This window comes from Nicotiana tomentosiformis, chromosome 2 (genome assembly GCF_000390325.3).
Source record: "Nicotiana tomentosiformis chromosome 2, ASM39032v3, whole genome shotgun sequence".
Lineage (NCBI taxonomy): Eukaryota > Viridiplantae > Streptophyta > Magnoliopsida > Solanales > Solanaceae > Nicotiana > Nicotiana tomentosiformis.
The window spans coordinates 136,101,788-136,123,287 of record NC_090813.1 but is presented as its reverse complement, the minus strand read 5'-3'; the positions used below and the strand labels follow the sequence as shown (position 1 = coordinate 136,123,287).

The window sequence follows — 21,500 nt, the reverse complement described above, 5'->3', positions numbered from 1 at the left end:
AAACTTTACCCATAACACGACGAACTCAAATATATAATTTATTTCTAATTCCACATCCAACTTCGTGGTCAAATTCCAAAAATACCAAATTCTAGGTTTTTTACCAAAAACCCCACAATTTCTACTAATTTTCATGTTTAAATCCCTATACAACCCATTTATTTAACTTGTAATAGGTGAGAATCACTTACCTTATGATGCTTGATGAATAACTCCCCTTGAAACTCTCCAAAATCACCCCAACCAAGTGAAAATGGAAAACAATGGGCCAAATTCTGTTTTTATAAAAACCTTACTGCACAGTGTCCTTTCGCTTCTGCGGCCACATGATCCGCTTCTGCGGCACCGCATTTGCGGTTCGCTCTTCGCATCTGTGGAGGTCACTAAGCCGCCCAACCACTTCTGCGATTAGGTCCCCGCTTCTGGGGGCGCGCATCTGTGCGAAAGAACCCGAAACTGCGGACCAGCGTCATCACCCCTGCTTCCACTTCTGCGAACCTACAAGCGCAGGTGCGAGTTCGCACCCGCGGAATTCTGCCACATCTGCTTACACAGTCCCCTAGTCCATTCCTCTTCATCTGTGCAACCCATCTCACACCTGCGATCAAAGCTCCGTAGGTGCGATTACAGCAGCAGAGCTCAGTCTTCAGCAATCTCATAACTTCATCCTTTGATACGTTAACCATCCGGAATCAACCCGAGGCCCCCAAAGACCTCGATCAAATATACCAGCCAGTCCTTAAACATCATACGAACTTAGTCGAGTCTTTAAATCACATCAAACAATGCTAAAAATACGAATTTGTGCATTGATTCAAGCATGATGAACTTTAAACTTCAAACTTTTATATTCGACGCTGAAACCTATCAAATCAAGTTCAATTGACCTCATATTTTGCACACAAGACATAATTAACATTACGGATCTACTCCCACTTGCGGAATCGGTATCCGACCCTGATATCAAAAAGTTCACTCCCAGTCAAACTTCTCAAAAATCATCCAATTCCAATTTTCTCCAATTGATGCCGAAATGACCTGCGTACCTCCAAATCAACATCCGAACATGCTCCTAAGACCAAAATAATCATATGAATCTGTTGGAAACTTCAAATCCCGATTTTGAACTCTTTTACTCAAAAGTCAAAATTTAGTCAATTCTTCCAACTTAATGCTTCCGAAATTAGAAATTTCTTTCTGAATCAACTCCTAACTTCCCGAAATTCAATTCCGACCACGCGTACAAGTCGTAGCACCTGAAGTGAAGCTACCCAAGGCCTCAAACCGCCGAACAACCTGCTAGAGCTCAGAACGACCGATCGGGTTGCTACACTAATTGCTGATTTTCATGCTTTAGAAAATGTCTTCTCATTTGAAAGATTTGTCACTCATTAATACAATTAGTGAAAGAACTTTATCTCTTATCATATATATTTTTGTTAATTTAATATGAAACATATTCATTTTCTTAGAATATAATTTTTTTTATTAACGCAATAAGTTACGTGCAACACACACGTAAAGAGAAACTAGATTTTCTAGTCTTAGTATACGAGCGTTGCGCGTGTACCTATTTCAATGAGTGTATAGATTTTTTAATAATTACATTGTTAAATATTTGTAGTATTTAAAATGTACCAGAGAGCATTTTCAATTTCAAAATTACAATTTCAATTTAATTCACAAATTACATTTTCGGTAATATATTAGAGAGTAATATTATTTCAGAAGTATTTTGATTCAAATAATGTGGAATAAATTTTGAAATAATCATGAGAAATATTATTTATTCGTTGTAATTTTCAAGCAAAAAGTTATGATTCAGCAGATCCAATATTTTTACTAAACAATATACATTCTCCTCAAAGAATATGAAATTAATACCTCATACTATGCAAATATCCTACTTGTTCCCTACTTGTTCGGAAAGTATCCGTTGGGTTTCACATTTTATGGACATTTGAATGTACTCTTAATAGCTAATTATTCAATTTTGTGATATAGGAGAACAAGGATTGGTCGTTGAACTATTTGTCTAAAAATATCAATAGAAAGCTAAATGATGACATCCAAATAAGTTATCGCTTTTGGAGTGAGTCTCCGGCAGCACAAACGGTACGAATATATTTTATAACCTATCATGTGTGAATCGAAAACATGCTAATAAGGTAAGGAGAGAAAAGGAATGAACTAAAAAGTTACCTCAAGATATGATGAAAAAGTTCTTTTTAATCCTAGACTTGTGTTGCAGATAAATCTGATGAGATATTGGGTCCTTTATGGACACTCTTAAAGATGCAAAGAAGCAATATCCATGTCAAAGAGAAATTCACTCTCTTTCTCTTGCTTTAGCTTGAGCCTATAAAGGTAATAGCATGTTCCAATATTATCGGGTCCAGAATCAAAATATGATTCATTTTAGACTCAAAGAACAAAAATATATGGACAATCAATTTGGGCACCATAATATATATAGTGCGGTATTTCACAATGCTATACCTTAATGGCCATTTGTCCGTTAAGGTATAGCGCGGTGAAATACCACGCTATATTTGAACTCACATGGGCGGGAAGGTATAGCGCGCATATATACCGCGCTATGCTGCGCATGATAATAATTCTTTAGGGTACAATACAACTTTTTCAGAATGGCAGCTTTTTCAGGTCGACAAGACAATACCCATAACGCATATTGGTGGCACGCTATGCTGCACGTGATAATGATTCTTTAGGGTACAATACAACTTTTTAGAATGACAATTTTTTCAGGTCGACAAGACAATACACATAACACATATTGGTGGCACGCTATATTGCGCGTGATAATGATTCTTTATGGTACAATACAGTTTTTTCAGAACGGCAGCTTTTTCAGGTCGACAAGACAATACACATAACGTATATTAGTGGCGCGCTATACTACACGTGATAATGATTCTTTGTGGATAAGACAGCTTCTTAAACTGAACCAAGACATTTGTATTCAAAGACCATTTGAAAAAATATTACAACATCCATTTAAAATATGCCACTAACATTTAATAAGTGGTTCAAAAAGAGGCAGAAGGGTGAAGGTAGTTCAACAGATCCCTATGGAACACGTCTTAACACTATCGATCCCTATCTTGAAAACAAAATGCTATGTTTCTATACTGACTTGGTTGATGACAAGTCGTATGGTATTCTGCGTCCCTTGAAAAATAAGCCTATTAATATACACACTGATCTCAAAGTTGCAAGGCACATTATTAAGGGTGAAGCCCATTCTACAAAGCCTGAAGGTATGCGAATTTGGGGCGAAAAACTACAGTAGTTCCCCTTTATTCTAAACAATGTGATTATGAAGTACCATGTCACTGGCATGGGCTTATTATGCCATAAGCACTGTCTGCAACCTTCCTAACAAACACACACAAAGATGAACCAGAAGTGATTCGGTATTTGATGAAGGAGATTCTAGAGATGGAAAAGGCACTAGCTGTTCATCATGCAATGGATGATGTTAACTACCTGGGAGGAATGGAGGATGAGTACTGGGATTTATTCCAAAATAAAAAATTGCATAAAGATAATGATTATCTTGTTTTCCCAACAGTTGTCGAGTGGGAGGAACTACCTAAGTTTCTACCATAGACGTTGGACGTTGGAGTCCCATATTGTTGTACAAATCAAGCAAGTGATCTTATTGATGATAGCGATGAAATACAAGAAATGTGTGTCAATTGGGGCCTAGATTACTGTAACGACCCAACCGGTCGTTTTGAGCCCTAGAGCTTCATTCAGCAATTTGAGGCCTTGAGTAGCTTCACTTTAGGTATTATGACTTGTACGCATGGTCGGAATTGAAATTCGGGAATCTCAGAGTTGATTTGGAAATAAAATTTTAATTTCGGAAGCTTTAAGTTGAAGGAATTGACTAAGGTTTGATTTTTGAGTAAAGGACCTCAGAATCGGGATTTAAAGGTTCCAACAGGTTCGTATGATATTATCGGACTTGGGCGTATGTCCGAATCGGATTTCGGACGACCCGAGAGCATTTCGACGCCTATTGTGGAGGTTGGCATTTTGGGAAGGATTTCATAAATTTGGGTTGAAGTGTATTTCAATGTTATCGATGTCCATTTGAGATTCCAAGTCTAGGAATAGTTTCGTACGGTGATTCTGGCTTTATGAGCGCGTCCGGATATGGATTTGAAGGTCCGTAGGTCATTTTGGGGTCATTTGGCGAAAGTTAGGTATTTGAAGATTTTTTTAGGAAGTTTGATCGGGAGTGGACTTTTTGATATCTGGGACGGATTTCGATTCCGGAAGTTGGAATAGGTCCGTAAAGTCAAATGTGACATGTGTGCAAAATTCGAGCTCAATCGGACGTGATTTGATAGATTTCGGCGTCGAATGTAGAAGTTTGAAGTTCTAAAGTTCATTAAGATTGAATTGGGGTGCGATTCATATTTTTGATATTGTTTGATATGATTTGAGGCCTTGAGTAGGTCCGCATTATGTTTTGGGACTTATTGGTATGTTCGCACGTGGTCCCGAGGGGTTCTGGTGAGTTTCGAATAGGTTTGGGTTGTGTTGTGCCCGTTTTTGATATTCTCACTTCGTTTCTTCAAGTATAAATGGTAACATAATAAGCAAATGAGCTCTAATTTCTGTTTTGATTAAAGCATTAGATCCGTATCCTAATTACAGAGCCATAGCAAAAAGAATCGTCGAATTTGGATATCGTATGAGGAAGTTATGCTCATTTTAGTGTCGGAGAAGAGAGCTGGTGCTGGTGCTTTGCAGATGTGAAATTAGTCCGCAAAAGCGGCAATTACAGATGGAAACGCGCAGGTGTGGATGTTATGTCGCAAAAGCGAAAATCCTTGAGTATATAAAAATCAGACCGCGTTATTTTGGTATTTTTGGGATATCTTGAGTTTTAGAGCTCCGTTTGAGGTGATTTTCACGGCATTGTTCTCGTCTCAACAAGGGGGTAAATATCTGACCTTCATTTTGATGTTTCTTCATGATTATTGTTGTTTTTATTATTTTTATCCGTGTCTGGATTTTAAAAATTTAGAATTTGAGCCCCAAAGTTGAGAAATAGTAAATCCTTGATTTGAGGGTCGATTCATGGAGAAGATTGGATGATTTTCTGGATGTAGACCATATGAGTTATGGGTAATATGTATTTTCAAAAATTTTCGAAATACGGGCACGTGGGCCCGAGGGTCGACTTTATTGACTTTTTGAGCGGAGTTGGGATTGTTATAAATTGATTTATTAAGAGTATTAGCGTATATTTGTATTGGTTTGCACATTGTTTGACTAGTTTTGGAGCGACGGGCGTCGATTTGAGGTGTTAGAGTGGCGTTGGAGCCAGTTATGGAACTTCGGAGCGAGGTAAGTCTCCTGTCTAACCCTGTGAGAACCACCCCTAGGTGATGTAATTGTTATGTGCTACTAGTTGTGGGTGCTACTTACGCACGAGGTGACGAAAGTCCGTACGTAGCTAGATCCATGTTATTGTTCGGGTAGACTTAGGCTTACACCATGCTATAGTTGTACTATTTGACCAGTCTCTTGCCTATTAAATTCCTTTATTCTTTTGTTATGACTTGAGACTATACTTGTGTAGAGTGGTAGACTCGTTATTTTAGAGATCAAGCGAACTTTATTAATTGCCACGGAATAATTGTACTCCTCCTACAAATTTCCCCCGAGTTACGTGTTCTCAACAAAGGGCTTTCCCCAAAGATTTCCTAAATCTCACCTGTCCCTTCGTGAGTGGGGTCAAGGATCCATCAAAGCTTTCTTTTTCTAATGGGATTGGGCCATTCATCTCGGCAGGATAGATACATCTATGGTTCGTGCCGTTCGACCCTCGGCAATGGCACTTTATGGGATCAGGTCGTCCGTCTCGGCAGGATTATGCACCATACTCTCATGAGAGCAGGCCGTTCGTCTCAGCAATATATATAATTAGATTTATCTATGGTTATATACCAGATTATGATGGGATAGGGCTGTACGCCTCGGCATTTCTGTAAAATATACTTCTATGGAATAGTGCGTATTAATTGTACCAAAGGGCCAATGTATCTGGGAGTTTTCCTGATTTGAATTATGGCGACCCATCTGGTGAAGTCCATTATATATATATATATATATATATATATATATATATATATATATATGTGTGTGTGTGTGTGTGTGTGTGTGTATGTGTATGTGTGTGTGTGTGTGTACTCTATGGGAGAAGGTGACTGCTATTTGAGAGTTGAGTTTATTGTTGAGAGGAAGATTGTACCACATATTTATATTTGTTTAATTCGTGTATTTATTTTGCCCCATATCTGTTTTACTTCTTATTGTATCTGTCTTATTGGACCACTAGTAAGCGTCGATGTCGACTCCTCGTCACTACTTCTCTGGGGTTAGGCTAGATACTTACTAGGTACGCGTTGAATTACGTACTCATGCTACACTTGCTGCACATTTCTGTGCAGGTACATATATGTCTGGTGGTCTTGTGGGCGCAGAAGCAAGGATGTTGCGGGGACTTACCGTGAGATGCATTTTATATTACGATCCGCAGCCGGTAGAGTCTCCAGCAGAGTTATTTGTATTCCATGTCTAAATTGTATCTCAGACAGATGTTGTATTTTATTTTATTTTCTAGTTGATGCTCATGCATTTGTGACATCGGGTTTTGGGAGTACTTATGGGTTTTTCTGTTATTGCAGTTGAGAAACCATTATTAGTAACCGTGTAAATTCTATTCCTTACTATTTAAATGATGAAAAAGTATGGTTTCAAAAACACTAAAATAAGTAACTAAGTTAAACATTCACTGTTGGATTGCCTGACAGCGATGTTAGGTGCTATCACAACCTTAGTGGATTTTGGGTCGTGACAGCTTGGTATCAGAGCGTTAGGTTCCATTAGGTCTCACGTGTCATGAGAAAGTCTAGTAGAGTCTTGCGGATCGGTACGGAGACGTCTGTACTTATCTTCGAGAGGCTACAGGGTTGTTAGGAGCACTTCCCTTCTTGATTCCTCTTCGTGCGGTTTGATTTCCTTTGAGGCTTATGCCTGTATTTCTTTCCTACTCGATCTTATGCAACGTGAAGCGCTTGTTATCAATTGGGAATCGGGTAATTGTAATGGTACTGTGGATGTGGTGCAGGATGTTTCTCCCTGCATATTTGATTGGACTATTGTTGTCGCCTTGCGGAAGGATATTCTGTCGTTTCAGCTCAGTATCAGTATTTCCTATGGTTTTGAAGTTGGGCACTGATTGTTATGATGATTTATGCGTTGCTATCGCATAGAGTTGGTGTAATGATGGGGTGTTTATCTATGTGATGGGGCATTGAATGACTCGAAAAGAGGTTTTCCTCAGTGTATGAGTAAGAGGTTCGACATTCTATTTCCAGCGGAGGAAAGGCAATCGGACTATGGACGTTCATGTTTGGGATAATGGAGTAACGAGACTTGGTATTTTCAAGCATGGTGGAATTCTCATCTGTGATGTGGTGTCATTGTCCTTGTATGTGTTATGTTTGCTGGTGTTATGTTCTTTTTCAATTTTCCTTCGGGGCTGGGCATTATGAAGTGGTGCCTGAGGAGCGGTTGTCAGAGATAGCGGTGTGTCGCAGTAAAGAATCAAATTGGTGTTTCTAGTATTGATGACTCGAGAAATATGATCTTCTAAGAGGATTAGAATTGGTAGCGACTCATTTGTACAAATGATATAGGTATGGATTTGATTTGGGACAAAAATTCGAGCAGCGGAGTATGAGGAAGGGCATGGCGGTAGGTGTCTCGCGGTGGTTGAATTACTATAAGGTGGAGTATGAAAAAGCGGAAGTCGTGAAGTTGCTTAAAGGAGAGAGTTTAACCAAAGTGGGAGAGTGGCAGGGTAGCGTAAGGGTTCTGTGGTAGAATAGCCACACGCTTGAGGAAAATCTAGAGCAATTTAGAAATCATGGCGAACAGTGACTAGGTCTACAAAATTTATTTAGATGCAACATGACTTCGAGCTTGGAATACATTGTTGGGCTTTTAGTTGATGTCCATGGGGAAGGAGGAATCTTGTTGGGTTCCAGAGTTATGTAATGTTATCTTAAAGCTAAGTGAGAGAGCACCACCATCTATGATTGGATTGTATGGTTGTCTACTTGTGCGGTTTCTGGTTATCGGTGTATTGGTTGGTTATTACTACTAAGGAAAGAAAACTTCAGTTGTAAATTGAGCAAAGGATTTGAGGAATGCGTGCTATATTTGGCCTTATCGGTTCATGTTTAGGTTTTGGGAAGACTCAGGGTTCATGCTTCGTGTGGATGTGAAGAACAAGGAAAATAATTTAGTCGGGTGCTTCTTTAGTAAGGTGTTCATGTGCTAGTAGCGCACTATAGTTTGGCTTATATTCGGGGACAAGTCAGAGTGGGTGGCTCTCAACAGTGGTCCCAATGGGTTCAAGAACTTAAGTGAAGTGCCTAAGAACTTGGAGTGTTCTATGTTATCATCGGTCTGCGGTATAGTATTGAAGGAATGAGAGAAAATAACTTCGCAATTCGTAGAGAAATTATCAGAATGGGTGTGCCAGTTGAAGATGCGAATGTGCGCACAAGGAGGGTATGAGTTAGTTCGTGGGGTTTTTGAGGCAGCATGGTCTCGTGAAATGGGGTCACTTAGGATGAATGCAGATTGAGTTCGTTGTATTTTTGAATGGAGCTATTATTATTTCTAAGGCAAGTTAGGAGTAAATTAGAAGAAGTCGGATCGGTTGGCAACTGTTGAATCATCATGAAGGTGGCAATAATAAGTTCCTTCAGCGTGTTAAATTATGCGTGTGATTTGTAACGGTACGTGCGAGGCTTGACAACCACCCTAATTTGATTGGTTTGGGAAGAACTTGATTCTAATGGCCTTGTTGTGTGAATGGATTCCGGAAGAGTTATGGTGGTTTAGATCACGACTCGAGGATTGTATTTTTGGCGGTTATCGGAATTCAGTTGCGTGTTGGAATGGTTCTTCTGAAATCAGTTAAGTGAAAGGTCTGCATCCAATGAGGTGTTTTATACCCACTAGTAGTTCAAGGGTTATGGTGAATGCATGTATTATCTCATAGCGGCATGATAGGTGCAGTGAGTAACATGGGGACTGGGAATTGAAGGTCGAGATTGTGGTTCGGTGTTGATAGAGTGTTACTAGCTCGGATGAGCAGGAGTGAATTTAGATGCTCAGAGTAAGCTGGCATTTTCTCTAGTGTCACCCGAGGATGGTGTCTTGTGGAAGAGGCTTTGTGTTGACTTGCGAATTTGCTTCGCTTTATAGAATTAGAACAGTCGGTGGTATGGATGTGCGGACTTTGCTACCTGAGTGGAATGGTTGTGGGAGCGTGCCCCGCGGGGAGATTTGTATGAGTGTGATATGTCAGTCACTTGATTGTTAAAAATTGAAACCGAATATGGAGGTTAGGGTAATATCGCAAGTGCGAGTGTTTATGCCTGAGAGGCATTCTATTCCTTGGGCTGTGGACCGTGTTAGCTTGTTCCGGATTTAACGGCTGTTCTTGTGTGTCATGAATAGGTCATTGTAGGTTCTTGAGAGGTTATGTGCCCAAGCATGGTATGATCAGAATCAACTTGTGGTCCATTGATGGGTCCTAATGTGGATGTATACTCTACACCAGACTGGGTATGTTCATTCAGCATAGCATTTCTCATGGAGGAGTCTTCGGGCACTACATGTTATTGTGCGGTAATTACAGCTGGAAACGTGCAGGTGCGGATGTTTTGTCGCAAAAGCGAAAATCCATGAGTATATAAAAATCAGACTGTGTTATTTTGGTATTTTGGGTATCTCTTGAGTTCTAGAGCTCTGTTTGAGGTGATATTTCCGGCGTTGTTCTTGTCTCAACAAGGGGGTAAATATATGACCTTTATTTTGATGTTTCTTCATGATTATTTATGTTTTTTTATTATTTTTATCCGTGTCTGGATTGTAGAAATTGGGATTTTGAGCTCCAAAGTTGAGAAATGGTAAATCCTTGATTTGAGGGTTGATTCATGGAGGAGATTGGATGATTTTCTGTATGTAGACCATATGAGTTAGGGGTAATATTTATTTTCAAAAATTCTCGGAATCCGGGAACGTGGGCCCGAGAGTCGACTTTATTGACTTTTTGAGCGGAGTTGGGGATTTTTATAAATTGATTTATTAAGAGTATTAGAGTATATTTTTATTGGTTTGCATATTTTTTGACTAGTTTTGGAGCGACGAGCATCGATTTGAGGTGTTAGAATGGCGTTAGAGCCAGTTATGGAACTTCGGAGCAAGGTAAGTCTCATGTCTAACCCTGTGAGAACCACCCCTAGGTGATGTAATTGTTATGTGCTACTAGTTGTGGGTTCTACGTACGCACGAGGTGACGAGAGTCCGTATGTAGCTAGATTCATATTATTATTCGGGTAGACTTAGGCTCACACCATGCTATAGCTGTACTATTTGACCAGTCTCTTGCCTGTTAAATTCCTTTATTTTTTATTATGACTTGAGACTAGACTTGTGTAGAGTGGTAGACTCGTTATTATAGAGATCGGACAAACTTTATGAATTGCCACGGAATAATTGTACTCCTCCTACGAATTTCCACTGTGTTATGCGTTCTCATCGAAGGGCTTTCCCTAAAGCTTTCCTAAAACTCACATGTCCCATCGTATGTGGGGTCAAGGACCCATCAAAACTTTCTTATTCTAATGAGATCGGGCCGTTCGCCTCGGCTGAATAGATACATCTATGGTTTGTGCCGTTCGACCCTCGGCAGTGCACACACTTTATGGGATCGGGCCGTTCGTCTCTGCAGGATTATGTACCACACTCTTATGGGAGCGGGCCGTTCGCCTCGACAATATATATAATAGATGTATCTATGGTTATATACCAGATTATGATTGGATCGGGCCGTACGCCTCGACATTTCTGTAAAATATCATTCTATGGAATCGTGTGTATTAATTGTATAAAAGGCCAGTGTATCTGGGAGTTTTCCCGATTTGAATTATGGCGACCCATCCGGTGAGGTCCACTATATATATATATATATATATATACACACTCTGGGGGAGGAGGTGACTGCTAATCGAGAGTTGAGTTTATTGTTGACAGAAAGATTGTACCACATATTTATATTTGTTTAATTCGTGTGTTTATTCTGCCCATATCTGTTTTACTTCTTACTGTATCTGTCTTATTGGACCACTAGTATGCGTCGATGTCGACCCCTCGTCACTACTTCTCTAGGGTTAGGCTAGATACTTACTGAGTACGCGTTGATTTACGTACTCATGCTACACTTACTGCACATTTTTGTGCAGGTACATATATGTCTGGTGGTCTTCTGGGCGCAGAAACAAGGATGTTGCGGGGACTTACCCTGACCTGTATTTCATGTTATGATCCGCAGCCGGCAGAGCCTCCATTAAAGTTATTTTTATTCCCTGTCTAAATTGTATCTCAGACAGATGTTGTATTTAATTTTATTTCCTAGTTGATGCTCATACACTTGTGACATCGGGTTTTGGGGGTACTTATGGGTTTTTCCTTTATTGCAGTTGTGAAACCATTTTCAGTAACCCTGTAAATTCTATTTCTTACTATTTAAATGATGAAAAATTATGGTTTCAAAAACACTAAAATAAGTAACTAAGTTAAACATTCACTGTTGGCTTGCCTAACGGCGATGTTAGGCGCCATCACGACCTTAGTAAATTTTAGGTCGTGACATTACGATGCCCTCGGTCCCGAAGGTTGCGTACACGATGTTGACAGAGAAGATGAACACAGGGACATTGAAATCGTGCTATACATCGACGATAATGTAGAATGACTATTGTTTTTTTTTTCTCGGGGTGTTTGTTAAATTGTTGTACTGAAGTATTAATGCTTAATATCAATAAGACTTAACACCAATGGAAACATAATTTTATTTCATACATTTCTGCAGGTTAAATATGTACATACGCTTATTACAACAAATTACTGAAATAAAACACTACGTGTATCCTTGATAATTGGGCACATTGGATGAACTTTCACTGGGAGTTGAATTATCACCACTACCCAAACCAGCTGAAGGTCATTTATGGCAGTCGTGTCCTGTTTGGGAACATATGCCACATTTACGCGCATAAACGGTATCACTAACATCTATTTAGTTCCGTATACGCGTTCTTTTCTGCACTTGTCATTGACACACATCTCCTTGTTACACACCATTTTAAATAGTTCCGGCGGCCAATAATGCTCAGCACCCACTGGTTGCAATTGTCCACTATAGGTGTTTAAGTATACAACAATACTATATTCTTTATCAACGTACCTCTTTGCCGCAAAACCTGTGTGTTGAAAGCACTTCATGGAATGTGAGCACGACATGTGATAGATGGGCCATTTCCCACAGGAGCATAACCTTATGGTTTCATTGACGGTGTGTGTATCATTCCCACCGTTATGATGGATAGCTGTGCGAACTTCAAAAATATTTCGCTCGTTGCAATACTGCAAAAATGAATGCCACTGTGCTCGCTTCCTGTATTTCTAAAATCCTTTCATTGCTATTGGCATGAATTAAACAACCCTTTCCATCAATAAGGATGCACCTCTAGACCTTTCAACAAACCTCTCCGTCATCTGCTTGAATGACATCCGTATCATGGCAGTGACAGGCAATCCACGTGCAGACTTCAATAACCCGTTGAAAGACTCTGACATATTTGTTGTCAGAATTCCCCATCTTCTGCCACCATTTGCATGCAAAGTCTACTTGTCAAGCTAATGTCGCATCAATCAAGTATAGGCTCCTTGGTCTTCCTGCCTGATCAATTCCATTCGCCTCCTGAATTTACACTCTTAGTAATCTGTTGCAGCCATCCACATTAAATCATGCAAGTCCTTGTTCAGATGAGCCCTTTGGAAGTTGGCCTTCAGGTGCCTCACATAGTAATGGTGGTAGGCATACAGTTCATGCCATGCACGTAAATTCTGTACAGAACTTAAAATACCGCCATGACGATCAGATATTAGACAAATACCTGAACGTTGTCTAACAACGTGCTCCTTCAAGTGGTTCAAAAATAATGTCTACGTCTCTTGGCTTTCATTGGCACAAATAGCAAATGCTAGGGGAAATATACTTCTATTAGCATCTACTGCAACAACGATCAATAACTTAATATCATACCTTCCATAGACATGAGTCTCGTCTATGGATATTACTGGCCGACAATGCACAAAACCATCAATGGCTGGTTGAAATGCCCTGAATATGTGTTCTGGTATTCCCGGACTCCGCTCAAGTTTCCATTTAACAACAATCCCGGGGTTAAGGTGTTGCAATGCCGCCATGTACCTGGGTAGAGATTCAAAGGACTTATCCCAGTTACCATAAAAAATTTTGAACGCACGTTTGCGCCCGAGAAATGCCTTTCTTTTGGTAATAGTACACCCATATACCTGGTGGACAGATGTTATATACTCTTTGAACTTGTACCTTATGGACGCTTCAATGTATGGAATCAAGACAAGAGAAATCAAGTCAACATTCAAGTTAAAATGATTCCGCTGAATGTGTCCATTTCACAGTTGTGGGTGCCAATGTATTTACCCACAACCCACATATTTGTTTTCAACTTCCTCGCACGCAGCATCCAATTACAACCTGTAAACCATCTACGACAAACAACCTTGTATATATCCGGAGATGACTCATGAACCAAGATTTCACAACACTCTTTTATGCTGTACATTCGCACCGCCCTGCTTAGGCACACTTTATCAGCAAAAAGCATGCCCTTTGACAGCACTGTTGCTCTAGATTCATCCCACATTGCTGTCCAAATTTTGTCAAGATCCCTTATGAGGGCATCCACATCCGGCATACTTTGAATGATCAAGGTAGGGAATCTCCTTTTAATAAAACGGCACGTGGGACTCGTACACTCTTGATCTAACGGGAGGTGGAGCATGCTCCCTCGTCAAATCAGGTTCATCATTCTCTTCCTCCTCATCATCACCCTCATCATGAAAGGGTGTGTCATCTCCAGACTCATCAGCATTGTTGTCATAATCACTTTTCTCTTTCTGACTATGCGTATCTGCCAGATCCCGATTAAATATATCGTCTTCGGGCAATTGAGTAAGGACAGGAACTTCAAGTTGCTCGTTTTCACTACACAACCAATAAAATAATGAGTTTCTCAAGTTGATCCAAACTTTACATATAGATTTATCACTTCACTTACAAATCATAATGTATTGATATCCCATGATGGGGATTATCCTGTTGATGATGACTCCCGGATGGACCACCGTGATCCAAAACACCAAAACTAGGCATATTCCAACTGGGCGCTAGTTCATAACTTGTAAAATTTATATCTGGCCGATATCCCCTGTGGAATATATGAGTGTTAATACAAATTCATTACATAAAAATAAATAACGTAACACAAAGGAAAATTGAAGTTTACCACTCGGCTTGTGGATTATGTAAACTAGGGGAGAAATTATTTCCTTGCTCGTCATTCGCCCGTGGAGATAAGTTTAGATCGAGCCAAACTCTTTTACCCGAAACCTGTTCGGTTAAAACTTCTCCAAAATAATCACCCGATGATTGACGGATATCCCTACTTTGCGGAACCTCTTTATTGCAAACGTTTTCAGCCTTAACGTACATTTCTAACATTTTTATCACAAGATATTCCCGATGTTCATCCAGAGTCCTCAAAAAATCTCTTAGAGTTCCATCATCTTCGATGTTAAAATCAGCATAACAAGCAACCACTTGCGGAGTAACAAAATACAGATATCTTCCGGTTATTTCAATATTCACCGAACGTTTGCTCATACTCATTTTTTTTACATAACAACGATACTAATGTATCGTACTCCATTATCAGAGGCAACTTAATATGACATTGTGGAGAACAACTATAGTGTACTGAGTTATTCTCCACCACAGCCTCACCCCCATAATATAATGAAACCCTAATTATTCGCTCTTCAGACATTATGACAAAATGCAAAATAACTTAACAAACAAATATTTCGGAAGACTTGAAAGATTCTGAATGAATTTTTACAAAATCCTCCTGAAACTCTTTAAATAAGGAAACAATTGATGTATAGCGCCTTAAATATGCGCGCTATACCCAGTTGAATTATTGGTCTGTTAATTAACTTCAGAAGAATTATTAGTGGGCCCAACTTTTATATATAGCGTGGTATTTTACCGCTTTATATCCTGTTGATTTATTGGTGTGTCAGTTAATATCAGAAGAATTATTGGTGGGCCCAATAATTAAGTATAGCGCGGTATTTCACCGCGCTATACCTTAACGGACAAACGATTGTTAAGATATAGCGCGGTAAAATACTGCGCTATACATATTATGGTGAACAATTTTTCTTTCCACACATATCGGTTTTTTGAGTCCTAAAGAACCACATGGTTCCGGACTCCAATGTTATATTCCTAAAGGTTTATGCTCAATATGATCTTGTTTGGATGGGTGGCCCACTAATTGGACCAACGAATCACTGTCCGTACCTTTGATTCGAAATCTCTTTTTAGCGAAAAATAGTTGTATTTTCTGTGTGGCCGAAGAAGACTGTTCGTACAATAATAGTTCATGGAATTGGTTGAAACCAAGTCATCGGCCGTCCTCATTTCAAAGACTCAATTCAATTGCTATAGCCTATCCTAAGTTTTCTTTTACCCCTTATAATGAAGCATTATTCAAAGATAGTAGGCAAGGTATTACAAGAAAGTGAATTAGAGTTGGCAAATATAAAATCTGTTGCACCAGAATACGCTGAAATTTTTATCAATAGAAATGAAAATTATATCTTTTGGCGAAGATGACAGATATGCTATTCAAATTATATTTGGTTGTTTTGTAGGAGGATTCAGACTTGTAATTTTGGAGAAATTCCAATTGTATTGCTAGTTTTGTTTGAAGAACCACAGGAAAGTCATTTTGGTTTGTATCTTAAGATGAACATCTTTATGCTGCAAAATTATTGTATGGTATTTTAGATAGGCAAAGAAGTTTTAAGAATTTGTTACCAACATAAACCTATAAGCAAAAAGGTTTTAAGAAATTGTTCAAATATAAACCTATTTTATCTGATAATGAATTGGACAAAATTCTTGACGAACTCATGTTTAAAAAGTAAAATAATGAATATAATAAGTTGAATATCCTACATGCAATACAGTAGTGGACGAACAAAATTATTGGTGCGTTTGCATGTGAATTAATTGTCACGACTCAATTCTATTATAGGACGTGAGGGCGCCCAGCGTCGCTGCTAGACAAGCCAACAGTGAGCTAACCACATGATTTTTCTTTTTAATAAATTTTTAAGTAATTAGACTTTCCTTAATTTAAAAGAGTTAAGAAAAAAATACAGATTTGAAATAAATAAAACGAAAGCAACTGAGTGCAATCGTAACCATAGAATGAACCAAAATAAGAAGTTCACTAGTGTGTGCCAAGACCTGGATTCACAAGAGTATGGGCTACCTGTCTGAAATGAAATAGACATAACAATAACAAAAGAAAGACTCCGGCTGCTGCAGAACGGCTCGGAAGGCAGCTCACCGTGTAGTCTCGTAATAGGGATCAAGCGAGCGCGCCGAAATAATACCCAGATGCACCTCCCTCAGACCCTGCACATTAAGTGCAGAAGTATAGCGTGAGTACGTAAACAACATGTACGCAGTAAGTATCCAGTCTAACCTCGAAGAAGTCGTGACGAGGGGTCGACTTTTACACTTACTATGGGCTAACAATAATATGTCAAAATTATAATTAAGCATGTATTACATGAATAATACTGAAAACTCAATAACAGGAAATAGTAAATAATCCTTTCACAAATATTAAGTCCCGAATTTATTTTCTTCATATAACAATTTATAACTCCAGCCAATGAAGCAATATCAATTATAAATAGTTCCAAAGATTTTTCATGCGCAAATTATGGCGAGGTCGTACGACCCGATCCAACATAAGAATATTTAAAATGTGCAGTGTCGAGGGTCGAACAGCAAGAACCATAGATGCATCTATCTGCTACCGAGGCGTTCGGCCCACTCCACAAAAGAAAATAGTTTAAAGAAACACAAATTCTCAATAACAGTCAAGTGTCCCATTCACAACTTCAAGTAAGTGATATTTAACCTTTTACAATTCTTTTATCAATTTTTAATATGACTTAAGCAATTAAGTTAACAAGTAGGGTGCAAATATTACAATTATAGCATGATATGGGTCCTAGACTACCCGAACAATAGCATAATTAGTAGCTACGTACAGACTCTCGTCACCTCGTTCGAACGTAACCCCACAAATAGGAGCACATATTAATTAATTCACCTTTTGTATCTAAGTGCTTCGTCCACCTTTTTGGTTCAAATTGGGATATGAGAGCAATATTTGATATCTGCTTTAGAGATTTTATAGTTTTCATTCCTTCCTGAGGGTCTCCAATGATATACTTATGAGGATATTCAGGTTCATTTTTCCATTCATTTGGGACAACTAATTCTGGCTCTTTTTCAGCAGAATATATTGGATCGATCGAAATGGACTCCTGATTTTCTCTAAGATGCATAATCGACAAATCTTACTGATTAGTCATTTCTTCAGAAGCAGTTTCACCTGTATCAATAGTCTTTGGCACTATAGAAATTTTTTCATCTTCAGGAAGACGATCATTCTTCAAATAAGGGTTAGTATCCACAAACACGTGTATGGATTCTTCAATGGATAAAGTACACTTATTTAAAACTCTATATGCTCTACTGGAGGGAGAGTATCAAAAAAAAAATACCTTCATCGCTTTTGGGATCAAACCTACCAAGATTATCTTTTCCATTGTTATGAATAAAGCACTTACAGCCGAAAGGATGGAAATAACTGATGTTAGGTCTTTTTCCTCTCCATAGTTCATATGGAGTCTTCTTGAGTATTGGTCGAATAAGGCTTCTATTGATGATATGACATGTTGTACTTGCAGCTTCTACCCAAAAGTGGTGTGGGAGAGAATTTTTGACAATCATGGTTCTTGCCATGTCTTGTAGAGTTATGTTTTTACGTTCTACCACTTCATTTTGTTGTGGTGATCTTGGAGAAAAGAAATTATGAGAGATCCCTTCATCAATGTAGAAGATCTCAAATGCTTTGCTTTCAAATTCTTCTCCATGAGCACTTCTTATGGAGGACATGTAGTAACCTTTTTCACGTTGCACTTTCTTGCAAAAGACTTCAAAGTTTCTTCATGCTTCATCCTTGTGACTTAGAAAAATAACCCAGGTGAATTTAGAAAAATCATCTACTATAACAAAAGCATATTTTCTATCACCTATGCTAACAGTTCTAGTAGGTCCAAAAAGATCCATATGCAGTAGTTGAATAGGTTTTGTAGTAGAAACAATGTTTTGACTTTAAAAGAGGACCTGGTTTGTTTTCCTAGTTGACATGCATCACAAATTTGATCTTTTGAAAAATCTAGTTTTAGAAGACCAATGACAAGACCATTTTTAGAAAGTTTATGAATAGTATGCTTGTTGGCATGACCATATTTTCTATGCCATACCCAAGTGTCATCAAGAATAGAAGCTATATAAATTTGATTACCAACACTACCGAAGTTACTAATAGTATAAACATTTCTATCCCTATTTCCAAAGAGAATAACTTTTCCTGATTCATCTTCAATAAACCGACCATGTTTTTTGAAACGAACCCCGTAGTCATTGTCACATAGTTGACTAATGCTGAGAAGATTCTAACCAAGTTCATCAACCAGATACACTTCATCTATATCAGATGTTGAGCTGAGAGGAACCTTTCCAACTCCAATTACATTTTCTTTTGATTTATATCCAAAGGTAATTGTTCCTCCATCTAGTTTGGTGACAATTTTGAATAATTGTTTGTCACCAGTCATATGTTTGGAACACGCGCTGTCAAGATACCATTTTCCTTTTTGATTCTTCTTGCGGTGTTCCTGATAAACAAAATTACTTGTCTTTAGGTACCCATGCTTCTTGGGTCCTGAATGGTTAGATTTCTCAGTGTTAGCTTGACTAGAGGATTTAGGTCGCCATACCCATCTCTTGTTGTCCTTGAACCTGTAACGGTTAGAACTGTGACCAAGTTTTACCCAATAAAAATACGACGAATTATTGGGATTTTCAGAGCCCCTTTCTGCTCTGATTCTGTTCCTGCATTGGTTAGTGTTGTGACCATTTTTACCACAATAAGAGCATGCATAAGAGTTTTTAGTTCTAATCAAAGAAGTATAAGGAACAGTCTGATTTGATTTGACAGATCTATGACTTGTGAATTTTCGTAATCCATTCAGTTGAAGTTGAAGTTCATTAACTTCATCTTGAAGCATGTCACACTCAATTTCACAAACTTCCAGCTTCAAGGCCCAGTCTTTCTTTTCTCTTTGGATTTTTCTGACTTCATTTAGAACTCTTTCAATATCTAGAAGAGCAATATCAACAAATTCTTGAAGTTCAGAACAGTTGGGACATGTAGGAAGACGTACCTCACTGGTTCCCTCGTCTGCCATATCTGAGTCTTCTTCCTCATCTGCTCCTTCATTTGCCATGATCCCAAGCTCTCCTGAGTCCTCATTTCTATCTTCTTTTATGGCCATGAAACACATATTCGCAATTTCTTCATGGTCAGATTATTCTTTATCACTCCAGGCTCCAAAAGACTTCTTCTTTTAAAGGTTCCTGCTGAGCTTCTTCTTATATTCGGAACAATCAGCTTGAATGTGTCCATATATTCCACATTCATAGCATCTTCCATCATTGTTATCACTTTCATTATTCATCCTTCCTTTTTTGAAGTTTGATTTACCTCTTCTACTATTTCTGTTTTTCCTCATCATACTTATTACAACTTGGGAGAGCATGGCTATGTTTTCATCTTGTTCTCCTCTTTCCTCTTCCTCTTCATTTTTTGGTTCAACCATAATTGCTTTAAAAGAAACTGTTTTTTTCTTTTCTTATTGAATTTGCATGTCCAAGTGAGTTTTCTCAAAGGCAATTAGATCACCTCTAAATTCATCATAAGACATTTTGTCATGGTCCTGACATTCCAGAGCAATAACCTTAGGCTTCCAAATTATGGGTAGACTTCTATGAATTTTTCTGACCTGTTCTCCGCTCTTTATTGGTCTACCAAATGATTTTAGATGTCCAAGGATTTTGCTGAACCTGAAGAATATTTCCTCCACTGATTCTCCATCCTTCATTTGAAATAGCTCATAGTCACGAACTAGAAGATTGATCCTTATTTCTTTCACCTTGTTGGTTCCTTCATATGTGAACTTCAATTTATCCCACATTTCCTTAGCAATTTCACAGCTTGAAATCTACTAATACTCTTCTTCACTGATAGCATTCTATAGTAGATTTTTTGCTTTGGCATTTACAGTTATTACAATAGCTTATTCATCAGTGTAATCATCTAAGTCAAGTGGATTAGTTGATACAGTGACTTGACCATTCTCATCTTTCTTTGGTGGAATTGGAAGATTTCCCTTTTTGATCATACGCCAAACTTTGATGTCATATGGCATAGTGTATGTTTTCATACGAACTTTCCAATGAGAAAAGTGTTGTCCGTTGAAATATGGAGGTCGTACCTGAGAGGTTCCTTCTTGAAATAATGCATCAACGACTGTGTTTGATCCCATGATATTTTCCTCACTAGTTGTTAAGAAAAGTTTGTGAGCCTGGCTCTGATAGCAATTGAAAGTACAAGGGGGGGAGGGGGGAGTGAATTGTGGTCGATTAAAATCTTAGTTGACTAAATATAACTTTAGTCGACTAGATTCTGCACAGTGAATAGTTAAAGAGAAATAAACCAAGCAAACTGAAAGATAACAAGATATAGCAGTTTTTATACTTGTTCGGTACCGGTGAGATACTTACGTCCAGTTTCCCTTGGATCACAAGGGTTCTCTTAGATCTTTGATAAAAAGTTACAATGGTGATGGTTTTGGTTCGCTCACGATCAAACGATATTCAGCGACAATAACTTTTGTAAGATTGACACAACTCTCTTTTTGTGTTCTATTTATTCTTATCTTTTATGACACTTGTAGACTGAAGAATACAGTATTTGTTCTAAGAACTAGAAAGGTTTAGAAGACAGATTGTGTAGTTGCGTGCATTTCAATGTCCTTCTGCTTCTTCCTTTATAGCTTCATAAGTCTTCTGCTTCCTTGACTACTGGGATTGTACTGAACAATTTTAGGAATCCTTTCCTTTGTGAGGCATGTACTTCTAAGAGAAAGACCCAAGGGTTGCTTCATGAATCTAGCTTGAAACGATAGCTAGATTTATTTTTCTTTCCTTATGAATTGCTTCCTTGATTGGAGATAATCTTGGCTGATTGCTTCAATCTTGGCGG

The 21,500-nt window shown here is 38.5% G+C and overlaps 1 protein-coding gene across 1 annotated transcript; it reads right to left on the bottom strand.

Annotated features, from left to right (window-relative positions):
• Window positions 1-20,088: 20,088 nt before the first annotated feature.
• Window positions 20,089-20,430, bottom strand: LOC138905660 (uncharacterized). The gene has a single exon (XM_070194183.1). The coding sequence runs from the start codon at window positions 20,428-20,430 to the stop codon at window positions 20,089-20,091; it is 342 nt and encodes a 113-aa protein (XP_070050284.1).
• Window positions 20,431-21,500: the final 1,070 nt, after the last annotated feature.